At 40.2% G+C, this 25400-nt stretch overlaps 1 protein-coding gene across 1 annotated transcript in view; it reads right to left on the bottom strand.

Moving 5' to 3' along the window:
- The window catches only part of LOC139161032 (cation channel sperm-associated auxiliary subunit beta-like), a 155240-nt gene that overhangs the window by 40965 nt on the left and 88875 nt on the right, over window positions 1–25400 (bottom strand). Inside the window, exons 17-18 of the mRNA XM_070739673.1 lie at window positions 19350–19540; window positions 7301–7627 (exon numbers count right to left, since the gene is read on the bottom strand). Of these exons, the coding sequence (XP_070595774.1) occupies window positions 7301–7627; window positions 19350–19540 (518 nt within the window). The remainder of the gene's footprint in view (window positions 1–7300; window positions 7628–19349; window positions 19541–25400) is intronic.

Genomic DNA, 25400 nt, shown 5'->3' with positions numbered 1-25400 from the left:
TTAAAATGCTTAATTTCCTTTTGGTACTGGTAGCATGGTGTAAAACATTGATCACGTTTCTTATTGGTTCAAAGATTTTCCTTCCTTTCACAAATCCATATTGATCTTCTCCAATTATTTTTGGTAATATATTCTCCACCCTATTTGCCAGTATTTTCATAAATATCTTGTAGTCCTGATTTAACAGGCTAATGGGGCGATAGGAACTAGGATCCGTTAAATCACGATCTGGTTTTGGGACCATTATAATTTCTGACATTTTCCACGTCTGTGGAGTTTCAAAAGTCTCCATTACATTATTAAACAATTTCTCCATATACGGTAGTAATTCATTCATATACACTTTATAATATTCAGCTGTAAAACCATCTGGACCTGGAGCTTTAGCAGGTTTCAATCCCTTAATAACTCTAGATATCTCCTCACTTGTAATTTTTGCATTTAACATTTGACTGTCCTCTTCCTTTAATTGCTTTTTAACCTCTGAAGTTTGTGAAACAACATACTCTTTTTTATATAATTCCCCATAAAAATCTCTCATTATTTTTTCCATTTCTACAGTATTACGTTTTATTAGACCATCCTTATCTTTTAAAGCAGAGATATAAGATTTCTCTTTTCTTTTTTTCAAATAGTGTACCATTTGCTTCATTGATTTATTGTTCCAACTTCTAATTCTATGTTTCATAATCATCTTCAATTTATTCCAATTTTCCTCATCAAGTAATTGTAATTGCTTTTTCTTAAATGATAATAATAAATTCCATTCTCTGTTTCTTGTAATTTTTAAGGTTTCTTGGATTAAGTCTATCTCTTTTAATAAGTTATTTCTCTTAACATTCCAGGATTTCCTAAGGAAAGCTTCCGTACTAATGCAATTACCCCTCATCACTGCTTTATGTGTATCCCAAACTATTGTTTCTTTAATCTCGCCTGTTGCATTAATACTAAAGAATCCATTGAGTTCCTTTTGTAATTTAATTCTACTCTCCTCATTTGCTGAGACAATGGGGTTATACCTCCAAATTCTTTGTTTATTACAAACCTCTATTTCTAACACAGCTGACAAAGGAGCATGATCTGATAGCCAGATAGCTTTCACTTCTGCTTTCTTCAACTTTACCTTATCTGTTTTATTAATTAACATATAATCTATACAGCTAAATTTATTATGTCTTGCAGAGTAGAAAGTATCTCTATTAACTACGTTTTGATGAAGGTCCATCATATTAATTTTATTTAGATGTAACTTTTTCTTTTCCCCCTTCCCTATTGTTAATTCCAAATTAAAGTCACCTGCTAAAATCACTATACCTTCCGCAAAGTTATCTAATTTCCGTTTTACATTTATTATGAATTGTTTTGCATTTACGCTAGGGGCATAAATGACCGCTAAAGTTACTAAATTATTTCTTATTTTCCCCTTAATAAATAATAAATAAATTTTAATAAATTCACCCAGATGTGTCAACGTGGCTCTGTTAATAAATTGGAACTTTGAGGAAGCAATTACTTTGGACTCTGATTTAGTGTTAGATACTATTTGGAACCCTGACACTCAGTTTAACAGAGAGATCTTTGTGAAAGCATGCTGATTTCTTTTGAAAGTTGTTATTTTTCTGCATCTTTGGAATTGTGTTAGACTGGGTTTTTATAATTTCATTTTTCAAAATTTCCTAAGCTTCTTTTCCAAAGTACTAGAACACAGGACAAGAAGCAATGGTTGGAAGCTAATCAAGGGAGATCCAACCTAGAACTATGGACAAATTTGCTGATATTGAGAACAATTAACCAGTGGAACAGCCTGCCCTAAAAAGCTGTGGGTGCTCCCTCACTAGAGATTTTTAAGATAATAATAATAATAATAATAATAATAATAATAATAATAATAATAATAATAATTATTATTATTATTATTATTATTATTATTATTATTATTATTATTATTAATTAGATTTGTATGCCGCCCCTCTACGAGGACCATTGGACAGCCATTGATCCAAAATGGCATAAGGTCTCTTACTCGAGTAGGGGTTTGGCGTAGAAGACCTCTGAGATCCCTTACAAATTTGTTATTCTGTTACTCTAATGCTATAAAACATAAGAGTGCCTGTTCCTATTTCATTAAACTGAAAGGATTGGAAACTATTGGAAAGATATATTGTGCTGGACAGAGATATAACTTAGCTAGGTGATGGTTTAATGTTGTCTTGAGAAATTACAATACCAGCCCATCTCTTTCATTAATCTATTTTAAGTACTACAAATATTCTTTATTTAATGAGTGTCTTTTGTAGCAATTGTTCATAATTACAGTGATGAATATTTTACAAGCAATCTCACATTTATGACCTTCACAGGCTTGTAAACAAAGGAAGGGTGAAGCAAGATCACAAATACAATCACAGCTTTGGTTAACAACTATTTTGTTTAACATTCCAATTGCTTGTCCCAATTATGGTCAATAAATGAGAACTGCCAGTATTGCCCTAATTAAATCCTATTGATTCTAGTTAGTGTTGTGGTTGGCTTCAGGCCAGCTCCTGTAGCTGGGGATTTTGAGGTAGAACAGTTTACCGAAGACCAGTCTGGCTGCAGCCAGATGCCTCAGACAGCAAAGCAGAATCAGAGGCAGAGAAAGACAGTGAGCAGGGAGAGATAGACAGGGGAATGAGTTCAGCCAGCCCACTGGCTAGAGGTTCCTTGGACTCAGAAGGGGAAGACGTCATGAGTAATCCTATTCTGAATCCCCATGTGAAGAGAATGTTGGGGAGGCAGGAGCAGCTGCACAGGCATAAAAACAAATGATAGAGCACAGCTGTTAAGAGTTAATGATGCTCCTGAAACCCTGATAAAAAAGGAAGGGTTAGAGTGCATTGTGTGGGTGATTATCATTTGCATTTCGAGGAAAGAAACATTGTTGCAGCATGGTTTCATTTTGATTTGGATTTCTGTGAACTCTCTGACACTCAACCAGTAAAGGCTGTGCAGACTTGAGTGTGGAATTCTGACTTAATGGACTAATAAATCAACATTGCTCAGGCACAAGACTAAACATATTGGGTGGACTTTGAGTGAGTAACCCTGACCTTCTGGACTTGTAAATCAGTATTGGTCTTGCATCCAAGCAGGCATTTAGCCTATGTACAAAAATGACACCTTTTTGTTTTATTGCTCCCCTGTCGTGTATTTGATTTATTGCTGTGCTCATGGGTGGCTAGAAGCCAGGCAGAACAGTTACTTATGCTAATAATTGTATCATTATAATCTTACATTAAAAATGATAAGAGCTTGAAAGGCTCTAATTAATTAACAATTAATTAGACAAGGACAGAACTTTTTCCCCAGTGTAGTGTCAATCACCATCAAAGAAATTTTGCTTCAGAAGGTTGTAGTGGGGGCCAGGGATGAAATTTTTCAGTATAGAGCACTGGTGAGACCACATTTGGAATATTGTGTTCAGTTCTGGAAACCTCGTCTACAAAAGGATGTTGATCCATCATAGCCGAAAGATTTAAACGAATATTAACTGTTAGAATACATACAGACCAAAATGGCTTCCTTCCGGCAAGAAACATAACAACAAACACAAGGATTATTTTGGACTCTTTAGAATACTACGATAAAAACATAGATAAACCAGTAGCATTCCAATTCGTAGATCTACAGAAAGCTTTTGATAGTTTATACTGGCAATTCTTTACAACACAAATAGCGTCAATGCAATTTGGTAATAAATTTACAGAACTCATTAAAACTATATACTCAATACAAACAGCCAAAATACTGATAAACAATGATATGACAGAAACAATAAGTATAAAAAAAGGAGTGAGGCAGGGCTGTCCCTTAGCCCCCCTGATTTTTATCTTTGCACTAGAAGTTCTACTAAATAAAATAAGACACAATAAGGAAATCCAAGGATTAAAAATTAAAAATGAACACTATAAACTTCAAGCTTTTGCTGATGACATGGTGTTCATTGTACAAGACCCCTTAAAATCTGCACCTATCCTAATTAATGAAATAAATAAATTTGGAGAGATTGCTGGATTAAAAATTAATAGAGAAAAAACAAAAATGATAACAAAAAATATGACAAAACAGCAGATATCGAAATTAGAAGAATCCACTAAAATAAAAACCGCCAAAAAAGTTAAATACTTAGGATTATGGATTACCGCAAATTGCAGCACTATCAAGAAAGACAATTATGATAAACTAATCAATGAAATGGACAAAGATTTTTGCAGATGGTCGAAACTCCCACTCTCTATAATGGGGAAAATTGCTGTAATTAAAAGCAATATACTTCCTAGATTTCTATACCTTTTCCAAACTGCACCCATTAAACTAAATAGGACCTTTTTCAAAAACTTACACAAAAAAATTCGCAAATTCATATGGACATAAAAAAAGGCCAGGATAAAACTTAAGGACCTACAAGACCATAGGTCAAGGGGTGGATTTGGGTTACCAAACATGGAACTATACTACCATGCCTCAATTGTAAACCTACTGAAAGAATGGATAATACTTAAAAATTCTAGAATATTAACACATGAAGGCTATGACCTTCAATCCGGGTGGCACAAGTTTCTGATGACAGACATAGATAAAATACCAACATATTTCAGATCACACTACATCCGAAAAACCTTAATTAACACCTGGCACTTCATTAAAAAAAACCCACTACCTCTGCATCCCAAAATGGATTTCACCAACAGAAGCCATTATATACCCGAATGCATTAACCCCTGATAAAATTATAACATACGACCAACTACTAAACGAAAATAATGAGCTAATCCCTAAGCAAAAACTCATGGAAAAAGGTATTAAAGTAGATTGGTTACACTACCTACAAATAAAATCAAAATATAATGAAGATAAGAACAAATCAGACTTCCAAAAAAATAACCCCCTCGATAAAATAATTTTTGGTCCACAAAAAAAGCAAATATCAAATATATACAATATCCTCCTTCAACACGATACTGTTGAAGAAATAGTTAAAGGATCTATGATAGCGTGGTCACAAAACTTTGGGTACACAATTTATTTAAACGAATGGGAAAAAATTTGGACTGCTAACTATAAACTAACGATGGCAACCTCATATAAGGAAAACCATTATAAAATGTTCTACAGATGGCACTTGCCACCTGCTAGACTTGCAAAAATGTATCCAAATCTATCACCATTATGTTGGAAATGCAGAGAAAAACCAGGTACATATTACCACATCTGGTGGACATGTGAAACCACCCAAAAATATTGGGAAAAAATTAAAACTATACTAGAACAAATTACTTCTCAGACTATCCATGCGAAACCCGAACTATTTCTACTAGGAATCACAAGACAAAATTTTAGTAAAGAAAACAGATATATTATAATCCATATTATTACAGCCGCACGGATTTTATATGCACAATTTTGGAAGCAAGAAAAACCCCCAACTACTCTATCACTCTTGATTAAAATAATGGAATGCGCAGAAATGTCCAAACTAACAATGGAACTGCAAAACAAGGATGAGACAAATTTCTACAAAGCTTGGGATAAATGGTACCTCTGGTTAAAAAAAAGGAATTATATAAAAATTACTCATCAAGAAAAATATCCAACAAAAACAACTTGAAAAAATAGCAATTTACATCACAAATCATAACATCAAACTGAAACAACAAACTGTAAACATCGATCGACACAAACTCCAACTTTACAAAGAAAATAAACCCCTAAATGAATTATATATATTGGCACTAAAAACTACATTCAAAACATATCGATAAAGCCTTAGGGTAAAACACACCAACTACGAGCTCAAACTACAGGCCGCAAATCATGAAAGACCCAGCTCTAACGCTGGTTTTCGCTTCTCTATCCCCCCCTCCTTCTTTTCCCTATCCCCCTTCCTTCTATATCTACTTTCCTCCCTTCACAACCCCCTTCTCCCACTCCCTAATTACTACATAAGTAGAGTGTAAAAAATGTACAATATGCATATCTCTTTTGTCTTTCTGTATTTGGTTTTTATTGTATATATTTAATAAATTTATTTTCACAGAGAAGAGAAAAATTAAAAAATTAAAAAAAAGAACAAGGGGGCACAATCTGAGGTTAGTTGGGGGAAAGATTAGAAGTAATGTGAGAAAATATTATTTTAATGAAAGAGTAGTAGATCCTTGGAACAAACATCCAGCAGACGTGGTCAGTAAATCAACAGTAACTGAATTTAAGCATGCCTGGGATAAACATATATCCACCCTAAGATAAAATACAAGAAATAGTATAAGGGTAGACTAGATGGACTATGAGGTCTTTTTCTGCCGTCAATCTTCTATGTTTCTATGATTGAAAAGCAGATAAATAAATTGCGCATTTCAGAGCCTGATATTTCTATTTTGAATATTTTTAAGATAAAAAAGGCAGAGCTGCCTACCGTGAATAGCAGTGAATATTTGCACTGAGGTTACTAAAAAGATAAATTTAACTTAAATACTTTCCTGCTTTAAAACATATTCTATATACAGTGATCCCTTGAGTTTCGCGATCTCGATCTTCGCGAAACGCTATATTGCGATTTTTCCACCCGATGACGTCACTCTCTTCCTTCCTTTCTCATCTTTCTTTCTCTCTCTCTTTCTCTATCTTGCTTCTTCCTCTCTCACACTCTCTTCCTCCCTCTCTCATCTCTTTCTTTCCTTCTCTCTCTTTCTCTATCTCTCCCCCTCTTGCTGGCGGGCGGCGGGTGGGCGAGCGGGGGCATCAGCGAGGAGCCGGGGTTTCCCCTTTGCGTGGGTGGCTGGGAAACCCCGATCTTCGTCTGCTCGCTGCTGCTGCGCCGAGCAGATTAGCTGCTGGGCGGCCGAAGGAACCTTCCCTGGGTCTTCCCCCTCTTGCTGGCGGGTGGGCGAGCGGCGGGCATCAGCGAGGAGCCGGGGTTTCCGCTTTGTGTGGGCGGCCGGGAAGACCCAGGGAAGGTTCCTTCGGCCGCCCAGCAGCTGATCTGCTCGGTAGCGCAGCAGCAGCGATGAGCCGAAACAGGTTTCCCCTTTGCGTGGGCGGCGGGGAACGCAAACTCCACCATCTACGCATGCGCGGCCATAGAAAAAAAGGCGCGCATGTGCAGATGGTGTTTTTACTTCCGCAACCCTACATTGCGAAAAATCGATTATCGCGAGGGGTCTTGGAACGGAACCCTCGCGATAATAGAGGGATCACTGTATTATATAATACATTGAGAGTTTAAAAAGAGAGAAAGATACATGCAAGATTCCAGTGGTCTTACCAGTATTAACTGGAGTTACTCTGAATGAAAAACGCAAATCTTCCCCAACATCAAGGTATTTAATGGCATTGAGTGGTAGATCATCAAACTGTTGTACTACATGTCTACATGTGTCAACTACGATTTTCCATTTTCTACCATTTGTTGTGCCAAAGTCATACAGAAACCACTGTTCACTTTCAATATCGTAGCTATCAACCGACATGTCAGACAAAGTGGTAGTTCCTAAAGCCGTATAATTATCCGTCACCTCAGTGATAAAGTAACTCTTAGCGCCTGGATACACCACTGTCTTTCCAATATCAGTTTTCTTAAATACATGAGAACCTGAAAAAAAATTACACAGAAAAATACAACTGTCATTAAAAATGAATTGACATTATAATGAATAAGGCTAATTTATTCAAAGGTAATTGCCTGATCTATAAAGTTGCCTATAAGCAACTTTAGATTTTATACATTAATTAACAATAAAAGACACATTTTCACCATAGTTTGCTAGCCATGTGTGGTAGCCCACTCAGATTAATTTAGCTTGCCATGCTTCTTTAGAATGAGAAATGCAACTATGCACTTTATGGGAATTTAAGATGAACATGTTCTTCCTTGAATAATGCAAAAAATGGTAAATTTGTGGGGAAGAAAACCTAGATAAAGCCTTGAAAACTGACAATATTCTTAATGCTAAGTGAAGTTCTTAAGTAACCACTACAGTATTTCAGCAGTACTGGTAAGGCAAAGATTCACTGCAGAAACATTAGAGTGCACATTAAGATGTGTTGGATATGTTAACCACCACAAATTAGTTCTAAAAATATAAATGGCAGGACATAAACAAACGAACAAATATTAGCTCAGTTGAATAGATACTTTCTCTGCAAATAACCAATGAACTATTGAGGATAGCCAGTAGAAGATAGCCAACTAAAATAGTGTGGCCCAAATTGACAAAAATATTCCAAGTATCAATATTACTTGGATTTTTTAGGCTTAATTATCAGCCTTTTAATAAAGATGATAATTAGTATTATTAGCATGGCATCTGTGCCTCCTTCTGTCGTTCAGGAAACCATGAGCCGAGGTGGCGCAGTGGGTAGAATGCAGCAGGCCACTAAAGCTGACTCAAATCTCATCATCAGCTCAAGGTTGACTCATCCTTCCATCCTTCCGAGGTGGGTGAAATGAAGACCCAGATTGTGGGAGCAATATGCTGGCTCTGTTAAAAAGTGCTACAGCTAACAAGTTGTAAGCCGCCCTGAGTCTAAGGAGAAGGGAGGCATAAAAAAATTGGGGGGGGGGAAATCGAATAAATAAAATAAATGTTTTCTTTATCTAAAAATGTGTCTAAAAAGGACTATAGCCACTGGAAGTTGTAATTCAACAAAAATCAATTTTTCAGACTAAAAAATGCAAAAATATATGAATAAAACAAAGGCTGATGCATGTTTGAAGGAGGCAGACAGCCGAGGAGCCAGGAGGAGGGAAATGCTACCTGATAATCCCTTGGGAGAGAACACAATGTAAAGAAATGGAGCCAGTAGTCATAGTGTGCATAGGAATGTGGACAAATATATAAGTACAAGGAAGGTCGCCTTGAGCCAGTAGAGCCATCCCAGCTGAAGAAGCCCAGCTGACGAAGGAACCTTTTGAAGGGGAAAAGTCCCTGCATTTTCTTCTTGCCTGGCAGTGTGTGCGTGTGTGTACGTAACAAACAAACAAAGCCTTTGAGGGGGGAAAGCATCCTCAAGTATAAAGCTTAAATAAACTACAGCTCACTTTGGATCTACTGTGATTTTTCTTCCTGACAATTGCATGTTTATACAAATTCTGGACTAAAACATAGAAACATAGAAACATAGAAGTCTGACGGCAGAAAAAGACCTCATGGTCCATCTAGTCTGCCCTTATACTATTTTCTGTATTTTATCTTAGGATAAAATACAGAAAATAGTATAAGGGCAGACTAGATGGACCATGAGGTCTTTTTCTGCCGTCAGACTTCTATGTTTCTATGTTTCTATGTTTTAGTCCAGAATTTGTATAAACATGCAATTGTCAGGAAGAAAGATCATTGTTTAACAAGCCTTTGAGGGGGGGAACGTTCTGCACCCTGCACTTTCTTCCTGCCCGGCAGTGTGTGTGTGTACGTTATAGCATCTGGGAAAAGATGTTGTTGGCCATCAAGTCTGCCTTCGAGATGTGGCAGCATCTTGAAAGTGCCCAGCACCAGGTGGAGGTCCAGATGGATCACCGGAACTTGAAGTTCCTGCAAATGGCCCGAAAGTTGAACCAACGGCAAATCTGATGGTCATTTTTCTTTGCACGGTTCAACTTTCTGATCCGGTACACACCGAGTTACCAGAACCCTCGAGTGGATACCCTGTCTGAAAAACTGGAGTTCCTTCACCCTGAGGAACTGGCCCCTCTGTAAACCATTTTGCCTGCGGAATCCCTGGCCACCATGCATGACCCCGTAGATTTGCATCGGTGCATTCAGGAGGCGCAGCAAGGGGATGGTTTTGTGGCCAAGCAGACGCGGGAAATCAGCCCTGACTCTCCATGGACATTCTCGGACGGTCTGCTCTGATACCACGGGCAGCTGTATGTTCCAGCAGGCCCACTCCTTGACCTGATCACTGGAAAAGTCATTGGCATTATTGAGCAGTATCTGTAGTGCTTTGTGTCGGACTGGCAGTCCGAATAGCCAAGGTAGCTCTCACTTGCCAAGTTCGCGTTTAATAATTCCCAGCACACGTCAATGCAGACCAACCCCTTTCATGCCAATTACGGATATCATCCCCATTTTTTCCCACAGACACTCTTGGATTCCCCAGTCCCGACCATGGAGGAGTTCCTGTCTGAGCTACAGTCGGTGCATGAGATGGTCAAGAGATACTTCCATAAAGCCAAGGAGGACTACAAGAGGTATGCTGACCATTCCTATTGTGACATTTCCCCGTTGGCTGTTGGAGACCGGGTGTGGCTTTCCATTAAGTACATCTCATCTGAGTCGCTACATGAGAAGTTGGATCCATGGTTCATGGGTCTTTTCCCTGCCGAGCAAGTCATCAACCCTGGGGCCTACCATTTGACCCTGCCTGCCTTCCTGAGGATTCACCCGGTGTTCTATTGCTACCTCTTGGTTGTTAGTCCTGATTGCCTGCTTCATCCTGGTCTACCAGCCCCGCCTGCGCCTTGTGTTCATGACCATTTGCCCGACGCCCCAATCCACACCATCCAGGATTCGCGATGGGTGGAGGACTGTTTCCAGTACTTGATGCAATGGACCGAGGGGGGTCTGGATAATTGTACTTGGGTGGAAGCCCCCTTGGTGCATGCTCCTGATCTCATTCGTGCTTTCCATCTCCAGTTCCCGAATAAGCCCCATCCTCTGTGCAGGGTCTAGGGGAGGGGCCTTCCGGGAGATGGTGTTGTGGTTGGCTCTAGGCCAGCTCCTGTAGCTGGGAATTTTGATGTGGACCAGTGGGAGTCCTCTGTTTATAGAAGACCAGTCTGGTTGCCCGCTTCCTCAGACAGTGAAGCTGAATCACAAGCAGACAAAGGCAGTGAAGAAGAAGAGACAGACAGGGGAATGGGTGCAACCAGCCCATCAACTAGAGAGATAGAGGGTCCTTGGATTCAGAAGGGGAAGATGTCATGAATAACCCTATCTTGAATCCCCGCGTGCGCAGAATCTTGGGAAGGCAGGAACAGCTGAGCAGGTATAAAAACAGATGATGGAGTGCAGCTATTCAAAGTTTAATTATGCTACTGAAACCCTAATAAATAAGGGAGGGTAGGAGTGCTGGGCATGGGCATTTTGGAAGAAGAAGAAAGAAGATTGAGCAATGTGGTTTGTTTTCTGTTTTGGGATTTCTGTCAACTCTGTGACATTCAAGTTGGAATTGGAGTGTGGAACTCTGCCTTTATTGATTCATAAATCACTACTCTGCTCTGGCGCAAGCCTCAAAATGTCAAGTGAACTTTTGGTGTGAGTAACTGTAACTTTTGGGACTCGTAAAACAGTAATTGGTTTTGCATTTCCAGCAGGCGTTTTAGCCTCTGTACATAAAAGAGACTTTCTTGATTCAATTGCCGTGTATTTGACTTAATTCCGGACTCATGAATGGCTAATTGCCATTAGCCAAGCAGAACAATTCTTTCTTCTTCCAACCCAAGTTTCTTTTTTGCCTGCAAAGGAGCAATTAACGTTTCAATTGCCTTTTCCTCCAACCCTCTTGCTATAAAGCAATAAATTCCTAAGATCTGACATGCCAGCCAAAACAAGCAAAAAATCCTGATAACAGGAGCAACCCATATTTTAAATGCAATAACACTATCTAAGATCATGAGGGATTCAAAAAATGCCACATCTGCAACAAATCAGCTCATCACATCTGCCTCATCATAACAAAGTGGATAGCCACTTTTCTACAACAAAATTATTTATTTCAATAATAATAATAATAATAATAATTATTATTATTATTATTATTATTATTTTTATTATTATAACATTATAACATAATTATAATTATAATATATTAGATTTGTATGCCGCCCCTCTCCGTAGACTCGGAGCGCCTCACAGCAATAACAGTATAACAAATCTAATATTAAAAACATCTAAAAACCCAACATTAAAACCATACAACACAATCATACCATGCATAAATTATATATGCCTGGGGGTATCTTAGTTCCCCCGTGCCTGACAACAAAGGTGGGTCTTTAGCAACTTACAAAAGGCAAGGAGGATGGGGCAGTTCTAATCTCTGTAGGGAGTTGATTCCAGAGGGCCGGAGCCACCACAGAGAAGGGTCCTCCAGTGGGGCCCACCAGCTGACACTGTTTAGTCGACAGGACCTGGAGAAGACCAACTCTGTGGGACATTATCGGTCACTGGGATTCGTGTGGCAGAAGATGGTTCCAGAGGTATTCTGGTCCAATGCCACATAGGGCTTTATAGGTCCTTAACAACACTTTGAATTGTGACCAGAAACTAATCAGCAGCCAGTGCGGGCAGCGGAGTGGAGAGACCTGGGCAAATCTAGGGAGCCCCGCGATAGCTCTCGTGGCCACATTCTGCACGATCTGGAGTTTCTGAACACTCTTCAAAGGTAGCCCCATGTAGAGAGAATTGCAGTAGTCGAACGTTGAGGTGATGAGGGCATGAGCGACTGTGAGTAATGACACCCTGTCCAAATAGAGTCACAACTGGTACACCAGGCGAACCTATGCAAATGCCATCCTCGCCACAGATGAAAGATGGTGCTCTAATGTTAGCTGAGGATTGAGGAGGGCTGCCAAGCTGCAAGCTCTCTTTGAGGGGTTCAGTAGTTCCCCCCCCCAGGCTAGTGGACGGACAGATGGAATTGTCCTTGGGAGGCAGAACCCATAGCCACTCCATCTTGTCTGAGTTGAGTTTGAATCTGTTGACACCCATCCAGACCCTAACAGCCTCCAGGCACTGGCACATCACTTCCACTGCTTCACCAACTGGACATGGGGTGGAGATGTATAATTGGGTATCATCAGCATATTGATGATACCTCACCCCATGCCCTTGGATGATCTCACCCAGAGGTTTCATGTAGATATTAAATAGTAAGGGGGAGAGTATCAACCCCTGAGGCATTCCACAAGGGAGAGACCCAGAGGTCGACCTCTGACCACCCCTAACACCGACTGCAACTGACCAGAGAGGTAGGAGGAGAACCACTGAAAAATAGTGCCCCCCACTCGCAACCCCTCCAGCCGGTGCAGAAAGATACCATGGTTGATGGCAATGTTCCCTCTAATGTGTGCAGCGCGCTGGGGCACAGGCAAAAACCAAGCTCAGCACAGAGTTTTCCATGCCAGCACGATCGAGCCGGCGCCCCATGGGCTGCCCGGCTTCTCCGGCTCTGTCGCTACGGGCCGCTTCCCCAGGTGGCTTTGACATCAGTGGGCCCCTGTGACATGGTGGTGGAAGGCAGCCATGTACAAGCCCCTTGCCTCCACCGCCTCCTCTTCCACCGCCCCACTGCCTGAGCCCGTTTACAAGGGGTTGGTGGAAGATCCGATGTTGTTTTACTCTTTTTTTTGCAAAAAACCTTTAGCAAAAGTGACATTGGGTCTTCCACCAACCCCTTGTAAATGGGCTCAGGCAGCGGGGCAGTGGAAGAGGAGGCGGTGGAGGCAAGGGGCTTGCAAGCGCCCCTCCCCATGGCACAAGGCGAGCATGGCAGTCAGGGCTGAAGGTGCCCCCTGACATCAAGCCCTGCGACATCCAGCTAAGCTGTGCTTGCTTTGTGCCATGGGGGAGGGGGGCTTGGGCAGTCCCCAGGAACACTGCTTTTCACTGTGAAGGAGTCTCAAAAGCCTCCTGAGGGGGTTTAAAGCAGGGCTTGGAAGATCCCCCCTCCCCCCCGCATTTTGAAATGGAGAATCCAGCAGTCAAAAGAGATGTGAGCTGTCCATTGTGAGTGCTGAGACAATGGGAGGAATTGTGAAACTTCAGAGAGGGGGGTGGGGGTTGGAGAGGGAGGGCGAAGCTTCAGAGAGGGAGGATGAAAAGGCAGGAGGGGCTGGAGCCAAGTGCCTGGCAGCATGTCTCTTCCCCACCCCGTTTCCCTCCAACACAGCCAGGTCACACACACACCCATTTTGGAGCCAATGGAATCTGCTTCGGGATGATCCTTCCTTTATTTCTTTATTGTCCAAGTGTGATTGGAAACACAAGGGAAGAGAGAGAAACAAATGAGAGAGTGAATGGGGGAGAGATGGAGAGGACGCAGGAATGAGAGAGACCTGGAAGGAGAGAATGAGAGAGAGGGAAAAGAGAGAGAGAGAAAGAAAAGGGAAAGAGAGGGAGGGAAAGAGAGAAGTGGAGAGGAAGGGAGGGAGGAAGGAGGGAGGGAGGAAGGAGGAAGAATGAAATGAATGGAGGGAAAGAGGGTGGAAGGACTTTTTTGGGGGGGGAATTTTTTTTAATTTTTCTCTCAACATACATTCAAACAATACAGTGTACCATCTAATTTTCGATGAATAAAATGCAGTATTTTCTTAGTAACTAGTATCAATCATCCCAAAAGTTGCAAAAGTTTTTTTTCCTATTTTTTCCATCCAGTTACATACATTTTCTTTTAATTAAATTCCCTCCTTAATGTTCCTTCAAAAAGTACACCAATTATATTTCTAACTTATTAACCATTATGCCAAAGTGCTAAATTTAATTCCATTTATGCATTAATCCAAATCAGTATCACCTACTACATATCTTATTGTAATCAATACTTCTAATTTTATTAAAACAGATCAGCAATTCCTAAATTCATATATCTAAATAGAAAAAATAATTGAAGTTAAAAAAAGAGCAAACAAAACAATACTCCAAGCTTAATCAACCCTTCTCAAACTCCAATTTCTTTAATCTGAGCACAACTTTGAACCAAACCCTTTTATTTATTTATTTTTGTATCCCCTTTTAATCCCCTTTTCCATTTTATTCTTTCTATTCTTCCTTCTAGGAAGAAATGATTTTGTTAGAAAAATAAAGGGGTTATTGGATCAAACTTTGGACACTTGACAAATTAGTTATGATGGTGGCTATGTCCCAGGGGCAGGGTTATATGAACATCTTTTGGGATCTTCTGACAAGCAGCTGCAGGGATTCACTTAACGACTATGGCAAGAAAGATGATAAAGTGAGGCAGAACTCACTTAATAACCATCTTACTCAGGAGATAGAAATGTTGGCCTCCATTGGGGGCAGAACAGAAGTCGAGGATTATCTGTCTGACCAGTGCACTCTTTTAGAAGCAGATCAGCAGATCAGGAGTCCATTTTGAAGCTTCACAGAAAACATCTAGGAGAGAAGGCAGGTTGTCCTCGACTTACAATGGTACATTTACTAACCGTTCAAAGTCGCGACGGCCCTGAAAAAAGTGACTTATGCCCCTTTTTCACACTTAGGACCTTCACAGTAGCCTGATGATTGCCTGATCAAAAACTTGGCAGCCGTTTCATTTTATGACCATTGCTGTGTGTCCTGAGGTCACGTGACCCCCTTTTGTTTCTAACCGATCCATGCCCAGGCATCGGAATGGGAATGTGCCGCTCAGACATTGTACTTTTCTGCTCACACCGAAAAACAATTAGAGGGGACACTGGTCGATGGTATCAAAAGCTGCTGAGAGGTCAAGAAGCACCAGGACAGAGGACAAGCCCCTCCCCCCGGACCCACCAGAGATCATCCATCAATGCGACCAAAGCAGTTTCCATGCTGTTCATCCTGCACTCCAAAACTTGATATCCTCAGCAGCTTGTCTGATGAGATCTGCACTTTAAAAGAAACCACCAAAATCCAATAAACATACATTGAAAACTTTGAACCACGTCTTGCATCCATGGAGAAAAATATCCAACACTGAAAAATGCAAACCCACCAAATCAAATACACAAAGACCTACTAACCCAACCACTGATATCCCCACCCTCGTCAAAGATGCCATGAAGCACAAACAAAAACGTCAGAATGCAATACTCTTTGGACTTGATGAAAACGAGGAATCTGATTTAACAAAAATACAGAACATCATCTGCCATCAGAATACAGAAACAATTGCCCCTTAAGATATCTTAGAAGCTACCAGAAATGGCCCTGAGCACAGGTATAGTAATGGCTCCGTGGCCTCCATTTCTGCAGGGTGGTCTGTAAAAACGAACCTACAAACAACAATTCATCAAGACCTTAAACTCCATCACCAGAAATAATACTAATTACCACAAACTTAGATCCAGACCAGATCTATCTCTCCTACAACATATCTGCTCCTGAGCAGAACTTAAGAGATGGCTAGATCTTGGTGAAACAAATTTATACATAAATTATCGCACTGAATGCATCAAATCCAAGACCCACAATCCTTCCTATATCTTCCAGCCTACCATCCCTCAACAACCATCCTAGATTTTCCAGCCTACCATCCCTCAACAACAAATTGACATCCCAAGCACCACCAACCAAGAATAGGAAAGCACGCCCCTTCCTTCCTCAATCCAATCCAAAACCAATCTCAAATAAAAAAACCAATCTCAAATTCAAACTAATCAATGCAAGAAATGTAGTCAACAAGATGTCTGAATTCCTCTTCCTACTAGAGACCAACATCTCCATCATTCGTTTTGTCTGCGAAACATGGCTAAATGAATCCTATCCTGACTCCATCATCACATTAAGAAACTATCCTGTCTTCCGGTCTGACCATGAATCCTGTAGAGGAGGCGAGTAACTATATTCTACAAAAAACCACTAAATCTAAAAAGCATCCAAGTTGAACATGATCTTACCCTCCCTGAAACTATTTTCTGTGATTTATCCCTAAATGACACATTTTGCTTCCTACTTTGCTACAGAGCTCCTGACTACGACATCACACATGCAAACAAATTAACCTCACTACTAATATGGGCAGCCTCCTGCCAATACCTGCCAAAACCTGACTTCAGGAAATACAATTTTAGTAATTGAGTAGTTGATGCATGGAACTCACTACCTGACTTTGTAGTATCATCTCCTAACCCTCAAAACTTTACCCTTAGACTATCCACTGTTGACCTCTCACAATTGCTAAGAGGTCAGTAAGGGGCGTGCATAAGTGCACCAGTGTCCTAATGTTTCTTTTATTTTTTACTAGTATCAGGCATATGAATATTATTATATCTAATGTTTCTTCTTATTTTTTTCTCATTACTAGTATCATGTATATGAATATTATTATATTCATACATACCTCAAATATGTACTTGACAAAACAAACAAACAAGCAAACAAACAAACAAACAAATAAAGCACCTGTTAGCGAACCAAAACAGCATTCTGAGAAATAAAACAATTCCACGCCTGTGTTTCTCACTGGTTAGGATTTATTAACGGCAATGTCTGCATTCGACTGGAATCATTCCAACTCTGAGTCCCTTAGATTACATCCGGGTCAAAATAATCCTCACACCCACAAGTGCAGTCATGAGGGCCAATCCTATGCAGGATTCCTGATTCCTTCCTGTGTTTGTTACTATGGCATCTGGAGAAAGGAATGTGTGGTGGCACCACTCTCTCTCTCTTACTCCCAAGCTGTGTCGGACCTACCTTGGACTTCACATAATCACTTTGAGCCTGACAGTACCTTTCATAGGAGAAGTGAGGCTTGGAGTAGGACTCTTTTTGATTTTAGACTGCTGAAAAGACCCATCTTTGCTGTTGTGGTTAGCTCTGGCCCAGCTCCTGCCACAAGAACTGTGGATGTGGGGGAGACATCCACATGCTGCAGGCCTGTTTTGCCCCTGGTGGAATCTGCTGATGAAGGCTCCTCTGACCAAGAAGACATGAGTGACAGGGAGGAGGAGAGTGTGGCAGACAGCTCAGAAGGAGATCAATTATCTAGCTCCTCCTTGGATTCAGAACAAGAGTTAATGATACAGCCACGCATGCGGAGAGCGATGCATAGGCAACAACAACTGAGAGATTATTATCAAAGAAAATGAGGCCACCTGTGGTTGGGTGGGGCTGTGGTCATTAGTGAGGCTGCTATAAATAGCAACCTGTGGGTTTGGCCATTGTGGAGGATTATCTGATTGTTGTGTTTCGTGACTGCTTTACTGACTTTGACCTTTTGTGTGCTGATTTTTCTCCGCTTTGAAACTAAACCAGGGCAAAGTGTGTTTCACTTTGTGAAAGAAGAAGGACTGTGAATTGCCTCACAGCTGCAACCTAAGTATCACAGAACTGATAAGGGACTTGTACAAATTACCAGTTTGTTTGGAGATGAGTGCTCTTTGCTATACCAAAAGAGGGCTTGGTTTAAGTGAATTTTCATTATAAAGAACATTGTTTTGAATTTTCAAACGTGTGTGTGTCTGAAATTTGTACCTGTGAATTTTGGGGAGGATTCTACCAGAGAGCCCGACAGAGCATTTGCCTAATGAACTTTTGGATTGAAATGACTGAGCGACAAGTAGACCAAAAGATGGTTGTAAAAACTATACCCCTCACTCCTTCCCTTGATCTGCCATCCCCATCGTACTTCTGAAGGGATGATCATCATCTGAGTCTGGTCTTGTGAGCTGAGGAAGGAGCTGTGGGGATGCAAGGTACAGTGCAAAACCTGCAATCATGCAGTTGAATACACAAGAGGGAATGTACAACCATGGGGAATTCAGTGGGGAAGACTCAAAGGTTATCTACATTCTGAGAAAACCAACTAGGCTGCAGACAATGGAGTCACATGAAAAAGAACAAATCAAGAGACAGCTCCTACGCCAAAGCAGGGCTTTATGGAGAATAGGGAATTGATCAGGAATACCTGCCATTTACTGCTTGTCATTTTTTTCCTGAGCCCTGGGAAATTTCAGTCTTGATAGTTCAAAGGTCTCAGCATAATAAACAGCTGAGAGAATGTGCAGGGTTTGGCTCCCTGATCAGGTTGAGGAAATGTCTGTTTGAGAAAGCGTAATTTGGAATTTTACAATGTTTTCAAGAGATTTGTTAAGTTGGAACTTGACCAATGGTATTCAGCTGAAATGGAATACCAGTCATTTTGTATAACAAAAAGTATGGCTTTTAACATTATAAGAATAACATTAAAAAAAATTCTTATACGATTTTCAAAGGATTTCAGATATTACGGTAGTACACTTAATGCATTAAAAGATATAGCCAGATGTGGGTTCCTCCCGTTTCAGACCGGTTCCATAGAATCAGTAGTAACTTGGTAACCTTGGTCACTGGAACTGGCAGCAACCAAGGCCTGCCGTGCCCCCAAACTGGCTCTCTTGGTGTGCCATATTTGCCACCGTCTTTGTTTTTGTTTTAGCTTTGCACATGCTTAAAGTGTGTGTGTGGCATGTCACTGAGTGAACCGGCAGTGAAGAAGACCAGAACCACCCCTATATTATTCAGAATATAGAAAATGCTGATGTTTAAGAGAAATACTGAAAGGTACAGAAGCATGACTCACACAAGTAAATTCAAACCCAAAAGTTCTTCATTATTGAATGATTGACATACCTTTTTTAATAAGTGTAAGTCGAGATGTAGTAGTAGTAATAAAAGTAATTACTAACATATTTCCTGTGCAAGGGCTGTCAGCTAAAGATTCAATAGTAAATGGTTCCAGAACATCTACCAAAATAGATGATACAGTTCCTTCAGGATTCTTACGTGTGAAGATTGTGTTAATTATAGCTGATCCTCCTGGCCTTAAAAAAAAGTGGAAATATTATTATCTTGATAGTTTTGTCCAATTGCATTTTTTTAAAAAAATAATCGTTATTAAATATACAATGGTACCTCTGCTTAAGACCTTAATTTGTTCCGTAACCAGGTTTGTAAGTAGAAAAGTTTGTAAGTAGAAGCAATTTTTCCCATAGGAATCAATGTAAAAGCAAATAAGGAAAGAAATAAAAGTTTGGAATTTGGGTGAGAGCAGGAAGAAGAGGAGAAGGACAGTCACTGCCGAAGAAAGAAGGTGAGGTGAGGGGAATTAAAAAAAATCCAAACCTTTAAGGCTTTAAAAAAAAAGTGACTCTGAGGTGGCAAGGAGGAGCACACGCCTCCCATAGACTGCAACAGAGAGAGAAAGCTGGACGGGTAAGAGGGGGGAACTTCCTGCTCCTTTGACCAAAAGGCGACTGCTGCTGCTGCTGCTACCTGATTCCTCTTCCTTCCCATGCTGAAGGGCTCCCCTCTCCTCTCGCTTGCTCGCTTTGTATCTGGAGCCTTTCCTTTACTGTGGTGACTCCTTGATTTGGCTGAAGCCGAGTTGATCTGGCCAGGGTGAAGCGTTGCCTTTTCCTTTCCACGCCCGGAAGCTCCGGGAGGCAACCTCGCACTGGGTATATGGGAGGTAGTGTGAGAGAGACAATACAGTGCAGTGGTTTATTCCCTCTCCAATCGCCCAGAGAAAGGAATATATTCCGTTCGCTCTGAGCTGCCCAGAAGGAAGGGAACATTTCTTTTCTCTGGGCACTGCCAGAGGTTTATTTCCTCTCCAAGCACCCAGAGAAAGGAAAATGCTTTGTTCACTCCGGACTGCGAAAGCCTCCTTAAGCACCACCGAAAGGCTCCTTTGACAGCTCATAAAAGCACGAGATGGGGAATGGCAGGAAACTGGCCAGGGCATTGTGCCGCTCTCAAATTTTCTGATAAATTTTTCTGGGCTCAGATTCTTAAGTAGAAAATGGTTCTTAAGAAGAGGCAAAATATCTTGAAAACCCGGTTCTTATCTGGAAAAATTCTTAAGTAGAGGCGTTCTTAAGTAGAGGTACCACTATATACATAAAAGGGGGAAAAAACAAAGACTAACATATAAACAAATAAACATGCATTTACACAAAAAATAAGTTTTTCATATGTACATATTTAAAGTTACAATTATAGTTAGTAATCATTTGTAAATCTCTCTATGTAAATACCTTTATATATTTATGTAGAAGATATTTAAACATATTAGTAAACCATCTTGTTGACTCTTATACAACTTAATAGTAAAATATCTATATCAAGTATATCTTGTTCATATTTCTAAATTTATCCTAAATGGTTATGTATATTTAAATGGACATACTGATTTGATTGTAATATATAAATTGTTTCTTCAGGGTTTTTTATTCATTTGATAACTGGTAAATTGGCCAAAAGCATTCCCTTTAATTAGCTAAGTTTGTTCAGGTGGAAGAAAAATAAATTTGGCATCTGAATCTATATTGTCCCGGATTTCATTTGGTTTTAGTATTTTAAGTATTCACAGTTCACAGCTAAACGTGAACAGTTACGTCATTCCAAAGAAGAAGCCTACAGAAAAGGTGATAGAATGCTGTACAATTGTTCTGCCGGGCTCTCTGGTAGAAGCCACCCAAAAATTCATGGGTACAAATTTCAGACACACACACGTTTGAAAATTCAAAACAATGTCCTTTATCACAAAATTCAAAAGAAACAAAGCACCCTTTTTGTATTGCAAAGAGCACTCTTCCCCAAAACAACCTTGTACAAGTCCCTTAATCAGTCCTTAAGTACTTAGCTAGTAGCTGTGAAGAAACGTCACAGCCCTCCTTCTTCCCACGAAGTGAAACACACACACACTTTACTCTGCTTTGGTGTCAAAGGCATGAAAAATCCACAAACAAAGTTCAGACACAGCGAGGCACGATCCTGAAGAACTGCGATCAGATAATATTCCACAATGGCCAAACTAACACACTGCTATTTATAGCAGCAGCTCTAATTACTGGAGCCACACCCAAACACAGGTGGCCTCTCTTATCTCCTGTAATATTTCCTCAATTGGTCTCTTCTATGCATAAGTCTGCGCCTGCGTGGGTCTAACACTTCGCCATCAGAATTGACCGAAGATAATGGTGATTGGCTTTATGGGCTGTGTGCCAAGCCCCCCTCTTCCAAGTCACCCCCACCTTCTTCTTCGTCCAAGGAAACTGCACTCCCTGACTCTGCCAGCAACAAAATAGGCCTAGGACATGTTGACGTTTCCCCTACCTCCACCTCCACATTCCCTGGGGCAGGAGCTGGGCCAGAGCCAACCACAACACCAATCAGGCCAGAAATGTATTAACAAGGGAGGTCAGAGCAGCAAAAAGAAACTACTCTGAAAAGCTAAAGAATCAATTATCAACAAATGAAGCAGCAAATGTGTGGAAAACTCTCAAAAACATCACCAGTTACAGCAAACCACCTTCCCAAGCTGAAAGAAATGAGCAACTGGCAGATGACCTGAATGTGTTCTACTGCAGGTTTGAAAAGAAACTACAGACATCTATTTCCATAACCTTCATCCCAGGCACAACAACAACAGCCAAATCTTCTACAACTGATCCTACCCCTGATGATCACAGAAAAGAAAATGCAAGTTCTATTTCACAGATAGAAGCCCGGAAAATCACCAGGCCTAGACAAGATAACTCGTTCTTGCTTAAAAGTCTATGCTAGCCAATTGGCCCTCATCTTCACCCAAATCTTCAACAAATCACTAGAGGTGTACTATGTTCCTTCCTGTTTCAAACTCTCTACTGTCGACTAAACAATGTCGACTGGTGAGACCTAGGGGAAGAGCCTTCTCTGTGGCGGCCCCGGACCTCTGGAATCAACTCCCCCCGGAGATTCGAATTGCCCCCACCCTCTACCTTTTCCACAAGATGTTAAAGATTCACCTATGCCGCCAAGCATGGGGGGATTAACTCCCCCCTCTTTTCTGACTATAGCACTTGAGAATGGTATGACTGTGTCATATTGATTGTTCTTAATATTAAGGGGCTTTAATTCTACTTTTATTAATTGGATTTGTATTATTGTTTACTGTATTTATTGTTGTTGTGAGCTGCCTGGAGTCTTTGGAGAGGGGCAGCATACAAATCTAACAAATTATTATTATTATTATTATTATTATTATTATTATTATTATTTATTATGTCAATACAACACAGCAAACAACATCACTATGCTGGATTTCGTATTTCATTATCACTCGGGCGCTTCCCAAGCACTTAGGATTGCATGATATAGTGGCGAATTATGTGTGCCGATACCAGTAAAGTGGCCTTTTGCAATTGACAGATGGAGATTTTGTCAATTCTGATGGTTTTCAAATGTCTGCTGAGATCATTTGGCACTGTGCCCAGCATGCCAAGTACCACTGGGACCACTTTCACTAGCTTATGACAGACTCATTGCAGCTCGATTTTTAGATCTTCGTATTTCACTAATTTATCTAACTGCTTCTCCTCAATTCTGCTGTCTCCTGGGATTGTGATGTCGATGATCCATACTTTCTTTTTCTCCACAATCAGGATGTCTGGTGTGTTATGTTTCAAAATTCAGTCAGTCCAAAGTTGTAAGTCCCACAATAGTTTTGCTTGCTCATTTTCAACCACTTTTTCGGGCTTATCATCCCACCAGTTCTTTGCCACTGGCAGATGGTAGTTCTGGCAGAGATTACAGTGGATCATCTGTGCCACAGCATTGTGTCTACACTTGTAGTCAGTCTGTGCGATCTTTTTGCAGCAACTGAGTGTGTGACCAATTGTTTCATCTGTTTCTTCACTTTGGATCGTCTGTTGATTTTTCAATTCTGGCTTTGACAGCATTCACTGTAATGGCCTGTTCTTGTGCAGGCTTGTCCTTCTGTCTCCTTTTTGAGTGTTTTGAATCCCATAAATTCCTTATTGTGGCACTTCCATTATTATTATATTGTTGTAAGCCGCCCTGAGTCCTTTGGGATTGGGCAGCATAGAAGATGAATTAAATAAATAAATAAATTAGTTTGGGAGGGGGGGGAAACCCTAGTTCCTTCTCCATCATTTGGATATAACCCTTTTCCTCAGTTATTGTTTGGCTCAGTGTCTATCTTGGTTTAATTTTCCTACAGTATTTAAATCTCTCCATTTTAACCATACAGTCTTATGATCAGCCCAGATATTTGTGAGAATTTCAATTTCCAATAAGTCATTTAGAAAATCGACATTTCCCCAAGCCATATCTATTTGCGACCATGATCTGTGTGAGAAATTTTAAAAAAATATATTGCCTACTATCTGGATTATGGTTCCACCAAATACCTTTTAAAGTAAATTCCATTTTCATTTGTTCAAATGTTACAGGTAATTGTTTCCTTGCTTTTGCTTTTGTTGTGTCTTTATAATCTTTTTTTCTCACCATCAATGCCATTAAAGTCCTCAATTATCAATAACATATCCTATGATATTTCTAACAATTTTTTATTATAACTAACTAACTAAATAAATAACTAAACAAACAAACAAACAAACAGATTGGTTAATCAATGGGGCATATATACCATATTTTTCAGAGTATAAGATGCACCAGAGTATAAGAAGCACCTTAGTTTTGGGGGAGGAAAATAAGGAAAAGAATCTGCTTACCAGAATTCATCTGGCTAGCATCCTTAGTCTGGTCAGTTTCAGCACATTATTTTATCCCCTGGTTAGAGCTTTAAAAAACCTTATTCAGAGAGCGTAACAGTGAAAGAGCTTGCAAGCCAGTAAGAGCTGGGGACATTGTTAGAACCTGGTTAGGACTGGAAAGAAGAATTCTGAGCAAGTAGAGCAATGGAAAAAAATGCAAAGACTTAGGGCTTGGAAAACATTATTCACAAAGAACAACAATGAAAGATCTTGCAAGCTGGTAAGAGCTGGGAACATTGTTAACAAGTGGTAAGGACTGGAAATAAATATTTGGAGCAAGTTAGAGCAATAAAATAAAACCTGCAAAGACTTAGGGCTTGGAAAACATTCTTAGCAGAGAGTAACAACAGAATAGAATTCTTTATTGGCCAAGTGTGATTGGGCACACAAGGAATTTGTCGTGGTGCATATGCTCTCATATGAAAGATCTTGCAAGCCTGTAAGAGCTGGGAACATTGTTAGCACCTGGTTAGGATTGGAAAGAAACATTCGGAGCAAGTAGGACAATAAAAAAACCCTACAAAGACAGGGTTTGGAAAACATTATTCATTGAGAGTAAAAGAGAGTGAAAAAGCTTGCAATCGGATAAGAACTAGGAACATCATTAGCACCTGGTTAGGGCTAGAAAGAAACATCTGGAGCAAGTTAGAGCAATGAAAAAAGCCCTGCAAAGACAGGGCTTGGAAAACATTTTTAGCAGAAAGTAACAATGAAAGAGCTTTCAAGCGGTAAGAGCTGGGGACATCATTAGAACCTGGTTAGGATTGGAAAGAAACTTACTTGGAGCAAGTTAGAGTAATGAAAAAAACTCTGCAAAGACTTAGAGCTTGGAAAACATTCTTCACAGACAGTAAAAATTAAAGAAACTGCAAGATAAGAGCTGGGAAAATTGTTAGTACCTAGTTAAGGCTGGGGGGGGGAAAGCTTCGGGAGAAAAACTGCATTCAGAGTATAAGACACATCTGAATATTTAGCCTCTTTTAAGGAGGAAAGGGTGCTCCAAAATATGGTAACTATTATTGTAACCAATTTATTTCCATTAATAATTTGTACAATCACTATTCTTTCATCCTCATCACTATATACACTAACAGTTTTGGGTCCAATCTCTGTTTCATACATA

The sequence above is a fragment of the Erythrolamprus reginae genome, chromosome 1 (assembly GCF_031021105.1).
Source record: "Erythrolamprus reginae isolate rEryReg1 chromosome 1, rEryReg1.hap1, whole genome shotgun sequence".
Classification (NCBI taxonomy): domain Eukaryota; kingdom Metazoa; phylum Chordata; class Lepidosauria; order Squamata; family Dipsadidae; genus Erythrolamprus; species Erythrolamprus reginae.
Note: the sequence above shows the minus strand (reverse complement) of the source record. Positions and strands in the feature narration are given on the sequence as shown.